The 19745-nt window shown below is 36.9% G+C and overlaps 2 protein-coding genes and 2 pseudogenes across 4 annotated transcripts in view; 1 reads left to right on the top strand and 3 right to left on the bottom strand.

Annotated features, from left to right (window-relative positions):
* Positions 1-19745, bottom strand: part of MICU1 (mitochondrial calcium uptake 1) — a 255844-nt gene that overhangs the window by 76464 nt on the left and 159635 nt on the right. For all 3 annotated transcript variants that reach the window (XM_053586212.1, XM_053586213.1, XM_053586210.1), the window contains exons 7-8: positions 15103-15185; positions 2-199 (exon numbers count right to left, since the gene is read on the bottom strand). In XM_053586212.1, the coding sequence (XP_053442187.1) occupies positions 2-199; positions 15103-15185 (281 nt within the window). The remainder of the gene's footprint in view (position 1; positions 200-15102; positions 15186-19745) is intronic.
* LOC128582361 (DNA-directed RNA polymerase II subunit RPB9-like) lies at positions 3710-4138 on the bottom strand. Its single transcript, XM_053586234.1, has one exon. It carries the CDS (start codon positions 4090-4092, stop codon positions 3715-3717), a length of 378 nt encoding a protein of 125 aa, XP_053442209.1. The 5' UTR covers positions 4093-4138; the 3' UTR covers positions 3710-3714.
* On the top strand, positions 6923-7917 carry LOC128582491 (14-3-3 protein zeta/delta-like; annotated as a pseudogene).
* Positions 8652-9209, bottom strand: LOC128582359 (60S ribosomal protein L19-like; annotated as a pseudogene).

The following is a 19745-nucleotide window of genomic DNA, read 5'->3' as shown; positions in this document are numbered from 1 at the left end:
CCTCTAGCTTCAGAACATCATGCTGAAGTTTACGCTGAAATTCGAGGAAGTTTTTGATTGTCAGCTTCCCTTTGAGATCGGCTCCAAAAAAGTAGGTTGTAAGGGCTGAACATAAGCCAGACTTGAGGGTGTTACCAGTAGTAGGACGATCTCTGTGACGCATACCCATACTGGTTTGGGAGCGAATGATGCTCTGAACCTAATATAGAATCAAACCCACAAACAAAAAAAATTAGGAATTAAAAACCATAGAAAAATAAGAATAATAACTACTACTTATTATTTGCCTGCACCATGCCACAATTATCTATCTTAACACTAATCTTATAAGGTAAGTCCTACTATTGTCCTCATTTTATAGATGAGGAGACTGAGGCACATGGAATTAAGTAACTTGCTCAAAGTCAGCTGGACATTTTTGTAATTGAGATTCTCTTAGAAAAAATCTTCAGGAGAGAGTAAACATTTGTTTTTGAGATTCAAAACCTCTCTCACACAACTAAAATAATCAACCTCATAATAATATTTTCCACTTCTCAGGAGACTTAAAAATTTCACACTTATGGCGAGGCCCAGGGGCTCATGCCTGTAATCCTAGCACTGTGGGAGGCCGAGGTGGAAGGATCACTTGAGCTCAGGAGTTTGAGGCCAGCCTGAGCAAGAGTGAGACTATGTTTCTACTAAAAGTACAAACACTAGCAGGACATTGCGGTGGGCACCTGTAGTCCGAGCTACTTGGGAGGCTGAGGTAAGAGGATCACGTAAGCCCAGGAGTTTGAGGTTGCTGTGAGCTATGATGATGCCACAGCATTTCACCCAGGGCAAAATGAGAGTGAGACTTTTGTCTCAAAAAAAAAAAAAAAAAATCACACTTCTCTCTAGTTATTTGGAATAATTTACAATGAAAGATGTAAGAATAATTGAGGTTTTTAAAAAGTATCAAATTAAAAAAACAGATTTAATAAAGGAAATTTGAAGAAATTTATTTTTTAAAGATATTTTCATTATAAAATTAATTTGTTTATTTTTAAAAAGGCAAGCATACAGAAATAAAGTAGGAAATGGCAATCTTCCATAATCCCACTCAAGAAAACTGTTAACACTTACTTATACACTTCTAGATGTTTTATGCTTAAATATATGCACATATGCATATATACATATGACATATGCACATTTATATGTATTTATATATACAACCAGACATATTTTATATAAATGGGATTATACTCTGTAATATGTTTTTCACTTAAAAATGCGACATCTTTCAATGTTAACACATATGTATCTATTTTATACCCTTAATGGTTATACTGTATTCTACTATATGAAATTTAATTAATCCCTTATTCACAGACATTAAACTTCTTTCCATTTTTTTGCTTTATAAACAAAGTAGAAATGGACATTTTAATTTATATATTTTTAGGTTTTTGTTAAATTATTTCTTTAGAATAAACTATTAGAAGACTTGCTGAATCAAAAGGTATGCTCATTTATAATGTTGGTAATATATTTTTAATTAGCTCACCAGAAAGGTTGAGACAATTTAACACATCCACCAGCAACTTATGAGTAGACCTATTTTCCCACATTTTAGCCAACATTTGCCCTTAAATGTACCAATTAGATAGGTTTAATAATATTACACTGCTGTTTTGTGTTTCTTTGATTTGTGCTAAATAAAACATATCTGCATATATTTCTTGGTCATTTGTTTTCTTCTTTTACCTACAGCCTTTGCCCATTTTTCTACTTGGGGGAGATGCCTCTCCTTTACTTACTGACTTATAAGATTTGTTTACATATTAAAGAGGCTATGACGGGAATTGGCTGTTTGCCTAACTCCTTTCTTTTTCCTGGGTAATGGTAAGAGTTTAATTTTTCTCCCCATAAAATTTATATTATTATGTATAACTTAAAGAGAACAATGGGCTCAGCGCCCATAGCTCAGTGGTTACAGTGCCAGCCACATACACCGGGGCTGGCGGGTTTGAGCCCAGCCCAGGCCTGCTAAACAACAATAACAACTACAGTACAAAAAAAAAAAAAAAAATAGCTGGGTGTTGTGGCAGGTGCCTGCAGTCCCAGCTACTTGGGAGGCTGAGGCACAAGAATCACTGTCGCAGACGAGTTTGAGGTCGCTGTGAGCTGTGATGTCACGACACTATACTGAGGGCAACATAATGAGGCTCTATCTAAAAAAAAAAAAAAAAAGAATAAAAAAACAAATACATAAATAAAAGAGAAAAATGAAATAGACATTTCAAAGTTGTTTGTAATTCAAGAAATAATTTATAAAGTTTATCCTTTAAAAAAATCCAATTTGACAAATATATAGTGATTACAAACTTATGTGCCAGCTGCTAAGGAATATAAAAAGGAATTATGCTTAGTTCTTGGCCTCAAAGGGAACAAAATCTGTTGGTGGCCTCTGATTTATATCTAGATAAAAATAACCTGTCATTTGGGGATATTCTAATGGCAAAAGTTGTATAGGAGGAAGGCTGAAGCAGGATGATAGCTTGAGCCCAGGAGTTTGAGGTTGTTTTGATCTAGCACTGGCACTTTAGCCCGGGTGACAGTGAGATTATATTTGGAAAAAAAAAAAAAAAAAAAAAGTTCTGTAAGAAACAATGAAGTATAGAAGAAAGAATGTAGGTTTTGAAGTAGCAAACATAAAGAGATGGAATATACTGTAGATAATATCCCAGTAAGAATGTACTATCAGGTACATGACAGTTTAGTTACTTCTAACCATTTATAGGTTAAATACTGCATGTTATGAAGAACAAGTCTCTCGCTCTATAACAAACTGAATAGTATAATGGAAAGACATTAGATGAGGCGTCAAGAGACGTGGGGTCTAATTTCACTATTGTGTAGTGAAGACAGAATGTAGGCTGGTCAGTTAATCTCTTTGGGCCTTGATTTTCTCAATGGGAAAATGCTAGGTTAGAACACATTATCTCAAAGGCTCTGTATACCTGCAGGTTAATATTCTAAGTGCAGTAGCTATAATTTTTTTCCTGGGGTCCTGTTTTATCTTGTAAAATAACATTAGTTGACATTTTTTTCCTAGCACATAGAGACTTCAAAGACAAGCATACAATGCATTTTAAAATTATTAAGATTTTTAGATTTTTTTTTTAAGATTTTTAGATTTTAAATTGAAATACAGAGTGATCAGAACAATGCTACTTTATCTGAAGGTAACACATAATTTATTTTACCTGCCAGAGTGTGAGAAATGAAGAATTTTCTTTTTTTTTGGCCGGGGCTGGGTTTGAACCCACCACCTGCGGCATATGGGACTGGCACCCTACTCCTTGAGCCACAGGTGCCACCCGAAATGAAGAATTTTCTAATATCAGTGAATGTGTATTGAGTATCAGTGTTAGGACCTGCCATGATTGAAATCTTGTCTGTGGCTACAAATATTGCAGTTTATATCCTTTCGATGGTAGCATTTTCATGTTCTTCTTTGCAATATGTTTATGTTAGCAGCAAAAGTGTAGTGAATAGTGTAAGTGATTGAGAAAAATAAGCGTTTTTAGGGAAAATTAATGCTATAAGAGCTTCATTAATGAATAATAGCACAGTCCAAATATTGCCCCAATTACGGGTAAACTATTAATAACTGAAAGTATTCTATTATTAAACACTTATTTTTTTTTTTTTTCACAGAACCTAGCATTCATTAATAGAGGGGTATCACTCAGTCCAGCGGTGGCCGCAGCGTGGGGCAGTGCACACATAGTACAAGCGCATGGCGTCCTCGGCCTGGGCACTGTGTGACTGGAAGAACACCGCTTCCTTGTGGCCACACTTCTGGCACCGGTGATCCTCGGTCCGTGGCAACGTGGGGTCCTGGGACACGTCAGCGATGATCTCGGTCAGTTCGTCCACTTCATGAGTGATTTTGTTGACATAAATGCAGCTATTGTCAGCTTCTTGCTGGTAATCACAATTCCGGCACGCGTAGAGCAGAATACGGTTCTCTTTGTCCTCCTTGGGATATAGCATATTGTTACATTCCTGGCAGAACCTAATCCCCACGAAGCCCGGCTCGTAGGTCCCATCTGGTTCCATGGCTACACACAGCTCGCCGAGGCTTCCGCGCTTGCTCCGCTGCGCTACTGGTGGGGGAAGGGTCAGGCCTAGTTGCTTCACCCAAAGAGGGGCGGAGTTGAGGACATGCTCCATCTCCCAGCACCCTTATGCCAGGTCATTGAACACTTCTTTAAAAAAGTATGTAGCACTAGGTTTTGCATGATGTTTGTGTGCGAGAGAGATAGAAAAATTATTTCTTAGTAGGGAAGTATTTTCTTTGCTAGGCGTGGCGGCTTATGCCTGTAATCCTAGCATTTTGGGAGGCCAAGGTGGGTGGATTGCCTGAGCTCAGGAGTTTAAGACAAGTATGAGCAAGAGCAAGACCCTGGCTCTAAAAAATAGCAGGGTGTTGCGGTAGGCGCCTATAGTCCCAAGCTACTCAGGAGGCTGAGGCAAAAGAATCATTTGAGCCCAAGAGCCTGAGGTTGCTGGGAGCTATGACATTACAGCACTCTACCCAGGGTGACTGGGACTCCGTCTTAAAAAATATATATAATATATACATATGTTATATATAAAAATATATATATTATATGTAGTATATAATATATGAAACTATATAATATATAAATATAATATATAAAATATATATGTATATATTAAGTATATATAATATATACATATATATAATGCTAAAAACAAAACCCCACGCACTCTAAATACATTCAAATCCAGAGTCTAGTGTCATAATAGGAGTAGGGAATTCATGACAATTTTGCTCCTGAGGGCTAATTTCTGAAGTTATTTCAAAGTTAGATTTCTTCCTTTTGTATTTTCTTTCACTTTATCTCTTCCTTCTCCTTTCTCTTCCTCTTCCTTCTTAGGCTCATTTGAAGCCCCCTCTCTTAGCATTAGCTACAGAAAATTCCTTACTTCATTTCTAATAATGGATGACTAATTCTTCTCAGGCCAATCCTTCATATGAAGAAATGGAAAAAATGTGGCTCATTCTCAAGAGAAAAGGCAATCAATAAAGACCAAAATGACCCAGATGTTGGAATGAACCAACAAAGATTTTAAAGCAATTGTTTTAATAGTGCTAAAGTACATAAAATAGGCTTGTAAAAAAGAAAAGATAGAAAATTTCAGATGACAAAGAAAAGTGTAACAAAACGTAAATGCAAGCTCTAGAAATGAAAAATATAATATATGAAATAAAAATTCACTGGGTGGACTTAACAGCAGAGATAATATTACTAAAGAGTCAGTGAACATGAAGACAAATTAACAAAAATTATATAGTCCAATGGGCAGAGAGAAAAAAAACCAGAATTAAAAAAATAGCTTCAGGGATTTGTGAGACAATTATCATATGATCTAATATTTATGTTACTGTAGTTCCAGAGAAAGAAGTGAGAGAGAATGGGGTAAAAAAACTATTTTTGAGGAAATAATAGCCAGGCTGGGTACAGTGGCTCACACCCTGTAATCCTAGCATTCTGGGAGGCCCAGGTGGGTGGACTGCTTCAGCTCATGAGTTCAAGACCAGCCTGAGCAAGAGTGGAGACCCCATGTCTAAAAAAAGGCCGGTGTTGTGGTGGGCACCTGTAGTAGTTCTAGCTACTTGGGAGGCTGAGGCAAAAGAATCGCTTCAGCCCAAGAGTTTGAAATAGCTGTGAGCTATGAAGCCATGGCACTCTATCAAGGGTAACAAAGTGAGACTCTGTCTGAAAAAACAAACAAACAAACAACCCAAAAACAAAGAAATAATAACCAGAAGATACTTAAATTTTACAAAAACCATTAATTTATACTTCTACAAGTAGCTCATCAAATTCTAAGAAGAATAAATACAAAGAAAACCACACATATGTACAACATAATTAAACTTCCTAAAACCAAAGATAAAGAGAAAATCTGGAAAGCAGGCAGGGAAAAACAACATATTACATATAGGAAAACAGTAATTTCAATAACCAGTGACTTTTCATCAGAACTAATCACAAGTAGAAAAATGATAACTTAGACTTTCACATCAATATCCACAACTCTGTATCTAGAATTTTCTTCCAAAAATAATGAATAAAGCCATTTTCAAACAAAAAAATATGAAAAGAATTCATCACCAGCAGCAAAAAAGCTAAAGAAAGTGTTTCAGACTGACACCAGATGGAAACAAGGATCTTCAAGAAGGAATGAAAAGTATCAGAAATGGGAATTGCGTGATCAAACAAAACAGATTATTTTCTTTTTAAAAATAAATGACTGTTAGAGCCAAAATCATAGTGTATTAAAGGATTTATAATATATGTAGATGTAATATATAGGACAACCACCGCATAAAGAACAGAGAAGGGGTAAATGGAGCTCTTTTGTTGCAAGGTTTTTACATTTTGTGCGAAATAACACAGTATTAAGTAGATTGTCTGTATTTAAGAGTATATGCATTTAGGCTCAGCGCTTGTTGCTCAGTGGTTAGGGCACGGGCCACATACACTGGGGCCGGTAGGTTCAAACCCGGACCAGGCCTGCTAAACAACTATGACAACTGCAACAACAAAAAAAATAGCCGGGCGTTATGGCAGGTGCCTGTAGTCCCAGCTACTTGGGAGGTTGAGGCAAAAGAATCAACCGCTTAAGCCCAAGCATTTGAGGTTGCTGTGAGCTGTGATACCATGGCAGTCTATCAAGGGTGACATGACATAGTGAGACTCGATCTCAAAAAAAAAAAAGAATACATGCATTTAGAAACCATCCAACAGGGGATTAATAGCCAGAATATTTAAGGAACTCAACAACAAAACACAAATGATCCTATTAAAAATGGGCAAATGATCTAACTAGATATTTCTTAAAGGAAGAGGTAGAAATGACCAACAGGTGTATGAAAAAAGGTTCAATCACTAATCATTAAGGAAGTGCAAATCAAAACCACCATAAGATGTCATATCACCCCATTTAAAAAGGCTATAATCAAAAAGACAAAAAGTAACAAATGCTGCAGATCCCTGGGTCTAGGAGCAGCTGTAACCACTCCAGGGACAATCTCAGTCTTGCCACTGCTGCTGCCCAGAGACTGTTAAGTCCCATCCATCTGTCTGCCACCAACCACCCTAGACACAGAACATCCAGTCATGGACAAAATGAGCATGTTCAGATGGCCAAACTAGCCAACTATGCTGAGTAACACGATGACATGGCAGCCCACTGAAGCCTACAGCTGAGCAAGCAGCTGAATCATCCTACAAGGACAGAAATCTCTCAGTTGCTTCTAAAAATGTTGTAGTAGTCCACAGGTCATCTTGGAGGATCATTTCAAGCGCAAAAGATGGAAGGTGCTAAGAAAAAACAACAGATGGTTCAAGAATACAGAGAGAAAATTGAGACAAAGCTAAGTGATATCTGCAATGATATACTGTCTTGTTTTGGGAAAAGTTCTTGATCCCCAATACTTAACAAGCAGAGAGCAAAGTCTTCTATTTGATTTGGCTCAGGTTGCTGAGGTTGCTGCTGGTGATGACAAGAAAGAGATTGTGGGTCAGTCACAAAAAGCATACCAAGAAATTTTGAAATCAGCCAAAAGGACACACAACCAACACATCCTATCAGATTGGGCCTGACTCTTAACTTCTCTGTGTTCTATTCTGAGATTCTGAAGCCTTCTGTCTTGCAAAGACAACTTTTGGTGAAACCATTGCTGAACTAGATACATTAAGTGAAGAGAGAGGCAGCTCACTAATAATGCAATTGCTGAGCGACAACTTGACATTGTGGGCATCGGATACCCAAGGAAATTCTGAAGCTGAAGCAGGAGGAGGAGGAGATAATTACCTGGGCTTCCAACTTTTGTCTGCCACATTCTAAAATTTATCATTTTATCATTCATTCTGTCCTACAAATAGTTTCTTTGTTTACGATTTATGACATGTTTATGTTACTTCTATTTGAATTTCTGTATTTCCCATGTGGTTTTTATGTGTAATATTAAGGGGAATGGAACCAGTTAACAATGAGGGAGTTATCTGTTTTCATCTTGTAGCAGCCAGTATGAGGACGTGGAATTTTTATGTAAGTTATAAATGTTTGGCATAGTACTTTTGGATAGTACTTGTGGCTTCACAAGGCCCAGTGTTAAAACTGCTTCCATGTCTGAGCAAAGAAAACTGCGTATATATTGATTTGTCCTGGTAGGGAACAAAAGGGATAATTGATTTCAGTCACAGGTGTAGTTATTTTGAGTGCTTTTAAGGTTTGGAGAACTTAAAGCTGCAGAAGTGTTCCTTGACAAAGCTGTGACCCAATTTACTCTGGATAAGGGCAGAAATAGTTCACACTCCAATATTTGTAAAGTTACCTGCTGTTTGCTTTTATTATTTCGCTACAATCATTTTATTTGTATTTAAGTGTTTCAGGCAACCTAAGAACAAATGTATAAGTAAAGATGTATTAAAATGAATTGCTTGATATTCATGACTTTGTCTTCTAAAACAAAAACCCAAAGTATTTAACATTTTTTTTAAGCACATAAAGGCTTGTTTTATTTGAATGATTGATCATTATCATGGAGGCCACTATGTACAGACAACAGGGGGAGCATTCTACTTCTTACTCTCTTCCTCACTGGACAGAGTCTTGATGATCTCCTCCTTCTTGGCCTGAAGGCTCTTCATGGCACTTGCATGCTTCCTTGGTCTTGGACTTGTGGCCTCAGCTAGGAGCTTATTGCAGGTCTTGCCTGCCTTCAGCTTGTGGATGTGTTGCATGAGAAGCTGCTTGTTTTTGAACACGTATCTCTTCACCTTCAGGTACAGACTGTGATACGTGTGGCGGTCAATCTTCTTAGATTCATGGTATCTTCTCAGCAGCTGGTGCAGAATCCTCATCCTCCCCATCTCGCTTACCTTCTCAGGCATTCTCAGACCTATGTCCCTATGCCTGCCCTTCTGGCAGGCCAAGGTGTTTTTCCAGCATTGACCTCGGGAATGGACAGTCAGGGGCTTGCAGATAATCAGCCCATCTTTGATCAGTTTCTAGGTCTGTTGCCAGGAGTTGGCTTTGGTGATTCCATTAGTCTCATTGGGGTCCAACCAGACCTCCTTTTTGTCACAGCAGAGGACACTAGAGGCAAGCCTCTTCTGAACCCTAAGCATACTCATTGTTCTCGCTGCAGTAGCAAAAGGAAAAGCATTTTAGCTTTTTTTCTTTTCCTTTTTTTTTTTTTTTTAAGATAGTCTCATTACGTTGCCCTCAGTAGAGTACAGTGAGTCACAGCTCACAGCAACCTCAAACTCTTGGGCTTAAGCAATTCTCTTGCCTCAGCCTCCCGAGTAGCTGGGACTACAGGCGCCTGTAGACACAGACACAATGACCGGCTGTTTTTTTGTTGCAGTTGTCATTGTTGTTTAGCTGGCCCAGACCGGGTTTGAACCTGCCAGCCTTAGTGTATGTGGCTGGCACCCTACCCACTGAGCTCTGGGCACCACCAGGTTGTTTCTTTTGTGATCTATTTCAGTACTTGCCTAATATGTATGTGCTGTAAAAAATTATCAGGGAAATGACTTAAGATGATGGCTAGCTTTGTTGTAATGTTTTATGAAATTTTCATGACCAATCCAAATATAATTGTTAAAAATATGTATATTAAGTTCATGTAAGTGGAATAAAAGTTTTATGAATAGCAAAAGAAATATATGCTAGAAAGGATTAGAGAAAGGGGAAACTCTTATATACTGTTGGTGGGGATATAAATTAGTGCAGTGATTAAGGAAAACCCTTCAAAAACTAAAAACAGAACTACCATATGATCCAGCAATACCACTACTGGGCGAAATGAATACCACTATAGCGAAAAGAAAGAAATTTATTATGTCTAAGAATATCTGTACTTCCATGTCTATTGCAATGCTATTCACAATAGCTAACATATGAAGTCAACCTATATGTCTATCAATGACTAAATGGACATAGAAAATATGGTATATATATATGCAATGGAAAAAGAATCAATTCCTGTTATTTATAGCAACAAAGATGAGTCTGGAGGACAATATATTAAGTGAAATAAACCAGGCACATAAAGACAAATGCTATGTGTTCTCACTCATATGTGTAGCTATGAAAGTTGATTCCATAGAAGTAGAAAACAGAATGTGGTTATCAATGGCTGGGAAGGTTATGGAGGGGGGAGGTTAGGGAGAGGTTGAATAATGAGTACAAAATCACAGTTAGATAGGAGGAATAGTCCCTGTTCTATAACACAGAGGGTAACTAGAGTTAACAATAATCTATTGTACATTTTAAAATAGAAGAGAGGATTTTGAATGTTCCCAATACAAAGAATTAATGTTGTGGTGATGGATATGTACATATTGTATACATGTCTTGAAATATCCCATGTACCCCATAAATATGCACAGTTATGTGTTAATTTAAAAAAAAAAAGAAAAGTATGGGTACTATATAAAATACTTTGACAGTTTCTAATAAAGTTAAATATATATAGGGTGTCCATAAAATTCACGTGCAGTTTAAAATTTACAACTATTTAAAACTGTACATGAACCTTATGGATATCCTGTATTACAAGTATGTTGAAATCCCTATTGTAAACGCTGTATAAATGATGTAAAGAGGGACAGCTTAAAAGTTAGATAAATCAAACCAAAATTCTCTTAAAAAAAAAAAAAACAACAAACTTATAAATTTAATTCCAAAAAGGCAGGAACATAAAACAGAGGAATAAAAACAGAAAGAACAAAAGACAAATAATAAAAATAGTATATATAAATCTAGTCAAATCCATAAGTTATTAAATGTCAATGGGTTAAATACTCCAATTAAAACACCAGAGATTCTGGACAGCATAGTGGCTCTATAATCCTAGCATTTTGGGAGGCCAAGGCGGGAGAATTGCTTGACGCCAGGAGTTTGAGAACAGCCTTGGTAAGAGCAAGATCCTGTCTCTACAAAAAATTTAAAAATTAGCTAGGTGTGGTGGTATGCACTTGTGGTCCTAGCTACTTGGGAGGCTGAGGCATGAGAATCTCTTGAGCCCAGAAGTTTGAGGCTGCAATGAGCTATGATGATGCCCTGTACTCTAGCCCTGGCAATAGAGTGAGACCTTTCTCTCAAAAACAAACCAAAAACCAAAAACCAAAACAAGTTTTCAGAATGGGTAAAAAAGCAAGACCCAATTGGTGTCTTACATTTTGTCTATAAAAAATGTATTTTAAATATAAAGACACAGATAAATTTAAAGCATTAAGAAAATGAATGAAAAAAGATATAACATGGGAATAAAGCACACAAAGGATGGAATTGCTGTTAATATTACATAAAATAGACTTTAAGACAAAGAGCATTACCAAAGATAAAGAGTGACATTGCATGATAAAAGGAATAATTCATTAGGAAGACATAATAATCAAAAAAGTACACAGAATTTCAAAATATATAAAGCTAGAAATTAAAGAATTAAAGGGAAACTATTCCATAAGCATAACTGGTAATTTTAACAATTTCCTTTAAACAACCGCTAGAATTACTAGGTTTTTAAAAAACTCTGTAATGTCAGACTATCTAAACAACAATATTAACCAACTTTGCCAAATTGACATCTATAGAAAACTATACTCGACAACTGCAGAATACACACCTTAAGGTATGCTTACTAACACAGACCTTATGCTAGTTCAAAAAAACCGGTCATGATAAATTTAAACTAGAAATCAGTAGGAATAAGATACCTAAAAACCAACCAAACAAAAAAACCCACACACAAATCCAAATGTTTGGAAATTAAAAGATATACTTCTAAATAATCTATGCATCAAAAAGAAAAGCATGTGAGAAACTAGAAAATATTTCAAACCGAAAGATAATGAAAATACAACATTTTCAAATTTCAATTACAACAATTTCAAAATTCAACTTTTGTGGGATACTGCTACAGAAAGAAATGTATAGCTTTATTCAGTGAAGCAGCCATTAAATGCTATCCCACTTACAATATTAAGATCATAACTTTCTACTGCAAAGTTGACAAGAGTTTTGTTTTTTCTTTTTGACACAGAATCTCACTTTGTCACCCATGGTAGAGTGCTGTGGCGTCACAGCTCACAGCAACCTCCAACTTTGGGCTTAAACGATTCTCTTGCCTCAGCCTTTCAAGTAGCTGGGACTACAGGCGCCTGCCACAACGCTGGCTATTTTTTGTTGCATTTGTCATTGTTGCTTAGCTGGCCTGGGCTGGGTTCGAACCCGCCAGCCTTGGTGTATGTGGCTGTCATGGTAACTACTGTGCTACGGGAGCCAAGCCAGAAATGTAGAGCTTTAAATACTTATATATATTAGAAAGGAAAAGAATGCCCAGATCAGTGACCAAAAGTGCCACATTAAGAAGCTTGAAAAAGAAGAGCAAAGTAAAATAAAAATAAGTAGGAAGAAAGAAATGGGAGTAGAAATCAAGTAATTAGAGAACATATAAACCATAGAAAAAATCAACAAAGTCAAAAGTTGGTTCTTTGAAAATATCATCAAAATTGATAAATCCTTAACTAACCAAGAGAAAAAGAGAAGGAACACAAATTATCAACACCAGTAATGAAGAAGCAGATATCATTACAGAATCCACAATCATTTAAAGAATATTTAGGAAATATTATGAATATGGTATGCTAATAAATTAGACAATTTACAGGAGATAGATACATTTCTTGAAAAATATAGGTATGTCATTTTAGACCTGGAGTTACATCTAAGTCTAATTTGATGGCTAAAGAAGCATTCAAGCAAATCAAAACAAAGGCAAACAAAAGTCTTCTAAGAAGGATCTATGAGCCAAAGAAAGGAGTCAGTGAGAAAAAACTCTAGTTTCTTATATTTAGAAAAACCTGTGGCAAAATAATTCTCATTCCAGGGCTACAAAATAACGTTGCCTTAGTTCACATCATTGGTATTATCATTAAAATAGACTGAGAAAGATAGAAGGTAAATTTAAGAAAAAGAGCAAAATAAGTAAGGATAATTAGGATATTACCCTTATAAGGACACACCTCAGACATTTAATATTTCTATTTTATTTTATTTTATTTTTGAGTAGAAAAATAAAATTTTTTGCCCTCAGAAGAGTGCTGTGGCATCACAGTTCATAGCATCCTCAAACTCTTGGGCTTAAGCGATTCTCTTGCCTTAGCCTCCCAAGTAGCTGGGACTACAGGCTGTTGCCACTGCATCTGGCTATTTTTTAGATGCAGTTGCCATTGTTGTTTAGCAAGGCTAGGGCTGGGTTCAAACCCACCAGCTCTGGTGTATGTGGCTGGAGCCCTAGCCACTGAGGTACAGGTGCCAAACCCATTTAATATTTCTTTATGTTAAGTGCATTCCAATTCCATTTTTTGCTTAATATGATTAACATTATCCTTAAATTTTATGAATTGAGAAAATATTTAAAAATATTTTTAAATAGGGCGGCGCCTGTGGCTCAAGGAGTAGGGCGCCAGTCCCATATGCCGGAGGTGGCGGGTTCAAACCCAGCCCCGGCCAAAAAAAGAAAAAAAAATTTTTTTAAATAAAACACTTTAATTTAGAATATAGAATTTGTTCCTTCAGAATAACATTTGAAAATTTTTCTTAATTATTATGTTTTAATCTCTGTAAATAATTACAACTTCAAATAAGGATCTTCAAATTTTAGCAGCATATTTTACTATAGCCTTCTGTAGTGGAAACATAATAAAATGTATGCTTCCAGGCGGCGCCTGTGGCTCAAGGAGTAGGGCGCTGGTCCCATATGCGGGAGGTGGCAGGTTCAAACCTAGCCCTGGCCAAAAACCACAAAAAAAAAAAAAAAGGTATGCTTCCTTCCCCTCTCCCCCCAAAAAAGTTAAGTTCTACTTCTGATCATCTGCGGCCTCTTGGTAATACCAGTAAAGTGCAGGATTATGAAAAAGTGAAGATACTATATGGACTCAGGGTACAAATATGAATAAACACCTTTAGGTATTTTGAAGTATTTGGCTCTGTGCAGTTTGTGAAGATATATCTGATACTTTCTCACACTTCCTGGAATATCTGCCCATTTCCTCTTTTTTTTTTCTTTATTGTTGTTTTAGAGATGGGGGTCCCACTCTGTTGCCCAGGATGGAATACAGTGGTGCTATCATAGCCCACTGCAGCCATGGGCTCAAATGATCTTCCCTCCTCAACCTCCTGAGTAGCCAACATGCTGGTTTATTTTTTATTTTTGGAAACATGGTCTTATTATGTTGCCCAGGCTAGTCTCAGATTACAGAGACAATCTACTAAGCCTGACCCCCTTTCCTCATTTTGAGAATACAAAAAATACTTTTATTCTACATAAATCTTTTTCTTTTTGAAATCACTCTAGAAATCACAATAACTGTGTCTGGAGAGGAACCATGACTCCCCAATGGCAGAAGTTTTATGGAAATGTAATTTCTCCCAAAGATCCAGAAGAAACTGTCAATATTCATGGCTGGAACCTACTACAGTCAAAAGCATGGTACCGTTTTGCCTTCTCTTACAGAACTCCTTTAAGAATATATGTAATTCATCCTCATACTCTGCAATTGCCTGGCACATAGAAGCTTTCTGACAAATGTTGAATGAATATATGATTAAATAGTCATAATTTAGTCTCCTAGCTAGAGGCATTATAGTCTAATTCATGATGGAGTATCAGAGCAACCTTGACCTTAATCATATGCTCAAGTAATTCCTTACATTTAGAATGAAAAGCAAACAAAAACAATTCACCTGTCAAAAGGTAATTCTGAGTATCAGGTACTTCAAAAATTGGAATAGCCTCTGACCAAGTATGCTGACTAAGGCTAAGGTTAACGCGAAGACATACGAAAATGTGTTTTAAATAGTATTATTATTATCATTATTATTATTATTTTTTGCAGTTTTTGGCCAGGCCAGGTTTGAACCCACCACCTCCTGTGTAGGGGACCAGCACCCTACTCCTTGAGGCACAGGCACCGCCCAATATTAATGTTTTTAAGGGAACTCTTCAGGACAACTTGCCTGTTCAAACTCCTCCATGTCTACTTCTCCATCTCCATTCAAGTCAAACATCTTGAAGGCAATTTCAAAATTTCTCTGAGGAGCTGCAAGTAGAAAGGGAGAAGAAGAAAAGGAGAGGGAGAGAAAAGAAAAATATTTAGAAGGCATTGATAAAAAATATAAATCCATTCTTTAAGAAAAACAAATGGCTTGGGTGGCGCCTGTGGCTCAAGGAGTAGGGCGCCGGTCCCATATGCCGGAGGTGGCGGGTTCAAACCCAGCCCCAGCCAAAAACCAAAAAAAAAAAAAAAAGAAAAACAAATGGCTAAATGCCAAAAGTCACAAAATACCATATTTTTTGAGGTCAACCTTTTAGGAATACTTAAAACCAAAAGAGAATTTTCTGTGGCCAGTAAAGATAGCACTTGTCTTTGTATTTCAATACTTTCTCTTAAACTTCAGTTTTGCTTTCTTAGACAGTATCCTCTTAGCATATACTATTGATGCTGTCACTGTGTTTCTCAAATATAGTATTTTTTATTTGGGTGAGAAAATCTGGAGTGAGACATATTGTTGCAAAGTAAGAAGTTGAAACTCTAAGGGTTTGGTTTGCCCTTAAAACAAGCTCGCTTTCTTTTTTTTTTTAACAAGCTTGCTTTCTACTTTCTTCTTTCTAATTTTCCCATTTCAAGTATATTAGGAGTTCTGTGCGTATCATTCTGCCAACAAGGATAATTTCGAGCTGTTTTCTAACATTAGTTTTTACTCATTATCACTAAAGCTCTATGGTAAGGTAGACAAGCACACTGTAAGCCATTCAGCACTCTATTTCAATCACGTCAGCTGCGTACATAAACCACTGAGTAAAGTATACTTAAATGTTAGAATTAATCTTAAATTTAAAAAACAAGATGAAAAATGTAAAGCTTGACAAGACAGTTTATTTTCTTTCCCTTAAGTGAATTACAAAAGATCATCATGGCTTCTTTGATTTTTTTTCTTTCTTTCTTTCTTTTTTTTTTTTTGAGACAGAATCCCACTATATCACCCTTGGTAGAGTGCCCTGGTGTCACAGCTCACAGCAACCTCAAACTCTTGGGCTTAAGCAATTCTTTTGCCTCAGCCTCCCAAGTAGCTGGGATTACAGGCACCTGCCACAACATCCAGACTTTTTTGTTGTTGCAGTTGTCATTGTTGTTTAGCAGGCTAGGGCCGGGTTCGAATCCGCCACCTCGGTGCATGTGGCTGGTGCCATAACCACTGTGCTATGGACGCTGAGCCACTTAACAGCCCTCTTCTTTTTAACAGTCCTCTTCTTTTACCATGTTAAATGTTCTGGTAATAAAAACTAATTTGTTTACCTCCTTCCTTTGGTGTTTCAAATTTATATAGACCTAGAGAATAAACCAAAATATATATCCTACATATCCTAATAATTTTGAAAAAATTTCAGTTAATATTATTTTTGGTAAAAAGGTAAAGATTATATAGAGATTAAGAAACTAAAAATGAGTTTTGGACATTATGCATAATTGTACAGAGTCCATATTCCCATCTTGCTCATGAATTTATCAATAGCAACACCTTCTGGAGTGAAATTCCATTTTCAGACAGCTAGCCAGCAAACCTGGTAAATTCCTAGTTTTTAAGTTGCCTGGGTGAATCATTTGCCTGTCAGCTTCAATCATATACCTCACTTGATACTGGCTTCCAAAAGGTTTGCTTTTTAGGCCATATCTACAGTTGCTGAGAAGGATGTGTCTATATATCTATTGCTACTTTTCAAATTTATCCTAATTTGCCTGATGGTTATTTTTTATGGAGGAGTTACTATGTGCTAAGCATTTATAATAAGATAGATAATTTCAAGCTGTTTATTATTTGATTTTATAATTTCAATACCGAAAGTTTTTATAAACAGGGAAGGAAATTGAAGTTCAAAGCAATTAAATGACCATCTCAAAATCACACAACTAATAAGTGGCAAAACTGGAAACTGAACTTAGGTCAACAATAATTCCAAAGCCTACAAATTTTTCATTATGTTACATGGCCTCCATATGAATACACAGGCACTCATAATAATAATAAACACATACTCTTTATGCTGATACGTTTTGACCCTGAAAAAGAACAACAAATGACTCACTGGCTGCGTCAGTCTCTGCAAAAGCTGAGAGTTCCAGGATGTTCATCTCAAGGAGATACCCAATATCTAAGTAATACTGCATATGTTACACTCAGCAGTTTAGGTGTGACTGTACTAAATGGAGATCCATAGGCAACATTAAATTGAGAGACAGGTATGTCACTTTTTTTTTTGGACAGGGTCTTGCTCTGCTGCTCAGGCTACAGTGAATGGCATCATAACAGCTTACTGCAACCTCAAAGTTGCAGACTCAAATGATTCTCCTGTCTCAGCATCCTAGTAGCTGGGGCTACAGGTACAAACCATCATGCCCAGCCTGTCATATGTTTAAAGAACTGAATATAGGGTGGCGCCTGTGGCTCAAGAAGTAGGGCGCCGGTCCCATATGCCGGAGGAGGTGGGTTCAAACCCAGCCCCGGCCAACAACAACAAAAAAAAAAACCCCAAAAAAACAACTGAATATAAATATCTTCAGACAGAAATACACTCTCCTGTTCTTCTTTACTGTCTCATACTTGATCTATTTCACTCATATTTGTTATTTGTCTAATTCCTGTAGATATTTGAGATGGTAAAAACAGCAGACAATGTGAAGCCAGTGAAGGTTTTAAGTAGGAGAGTGACACGACCAGGCATTTACAAAGGACTTCTCCAGCTACTATGTGAAGAGGAGTGGGAAAAGAAGAGTCAGCTTTAGAGATCACAGAAGCTCTTGTAAATGCTGAAATGTGAACTGAGGTGATGGCAGTGGTAATGGAAAGGAGGGAACAAATCTGAGAAGGCAGAAATTATATAACTTAATGATTAGTTAGCTCTGATGGGTTGAGAGTGAAAAGAGATGACAGCATGATGGCTTAGACAACTAGGTTGCATATCATTAACCAAGAGATAAAACAGACATAAAAGGCTTGAGAAATAAAATGAGTTTAGATGTAGTCTGCTAAATTCAAGGAATGCATAGATTATTCAGATGGAGATGTTCAAGAGACAGTTGAAAATGCAGTTATAAAGCTTAGAAGAGAGGTTAAAGCTGGGAGTTATTTGGCATGTATGTGTTAGCTGCAAAGAGCCAAGAAGAAGTGGGGAGTGGGGGGGAGGGTGGGCAAAGAAGAATGCAAATAGATGCCAACATTGAAGGGGTAAGGAAAGGGAAAGGAAGCAGTGTCAGAGAAAAGTGAGATCACAACATCAGGGGGAACATGGCGCAAATTAATAGGAAAACATTTGGCTAGAGCCAAGTCAATGTGCTCTCATAAATTAAAACAGTATTTCCATCCCCTATCTTCACTGATTAGATAGGTTACACAGTGTACTTAAATTTTTAGCTTTATAATAATCTTTTATTCTTACTGTTCCATGAGTTTCATGAAGGCATGTACTTGAGTCAGTTAAATGATGGAATGAGTTATTCTAGCAAATCACAGTTAATATTTCCTCCTACAACTAAGGTTAAATTCATTTTACCAAATGAAGTACACACTGAACTGCTTGAGGTTTTTTCATCTTTTTTTTGAGACAGAGTCTCATAATGTTGCCCTCGGTAGAGTGCTGTGGCGTCACAGCTCACAGCAACCTCAAACTCTTGGGCTTAAGTGATTCTCTTGCCTCAGCCTCCCAAATAGCTGAGACTACAGGCACCCCACAACACCTGGCTACTTTTTTTTTTTGGTTGCAGTTGTCATTGTTGTTTTAGCAGGCCTGGGTGGGGCTCAGAATATGTGGCTGGCGCCTTACTCACTGAGCAATGGGCGCCGAGCGAGTTTCTTCATTTTTTAAACCCAATTTAAGTTACTTAACTTTCAAATGGAGCACTTGCATTATGTGGAGATACTCAGAATGCGTATTAAAGTGTATGGCTGACACTTAAATGGCTGTGCCCTTGTGCTCTGGTTACTACTGAAGCCAGTTGGGCAACAGCTTTGCAGGTTCTCATTAGGCCTCACCAGCCTTTCTAGGAGGAGCTCTCAGCCTGTTCAATCTTCACCTGCGATCATGTCAAAGCATATGAGACAAACAAGCCCATACCCAGCTTTCTTTAGTGAAACATGCTACACAGAATATGTTGTCAAGTCATTCTCTTGTTCACCTCCCTGTCTGCAGCCTTCAAGGTAATTTTTAAATTGAAAAGCTTTATGGTATCCTGTGCTTATGGTAGTTCATAATCTGCTTTAACAGAAAGGTTCTAAGAAAGGAATTCTTTTAAAACCTAGCCTACATAGAGTGAATAGCAACGCTTTTCTCCCTGCTGAAAACAGCATAATTTGCTTTCTATACAATGATTTCCAAAATCATATTAACAAATATTAGAACTAATTAAAACAATAAGATTCTATGCAAGGTGACTATATACCTTTTACTTGGATTTCCATGACAATCCTTGCTCCTAGGATATGGAGCTGCATTAGGTTTATTCTGGCCAAGAATCCATTTTTATATTATTCTATTATTAACAACTCTAGACTGTTCCCTGAAGCACATATTTTTACTTTGCTTTAGTAAGGAAAAAAAAGCATCT

The sequence above is a fragment of the Nycticebus coucang genome, chromosome 3 (genome assembly GCF_027406575.1).
Source record: "Nycticebus coucang isolate mNycCou1 chromosome 3, mNycCou1.pri, whole genome shotgun sequence".
Lineage (NCBI taxonomy): Eukaryota > Metazoa > Chordata > Mammalia > Primates > Lorisidae > Nycticebus > Nycticebus coucang.
This window is presented reverse-complemented; position numbering and strand designations above follow the sequence as displayed.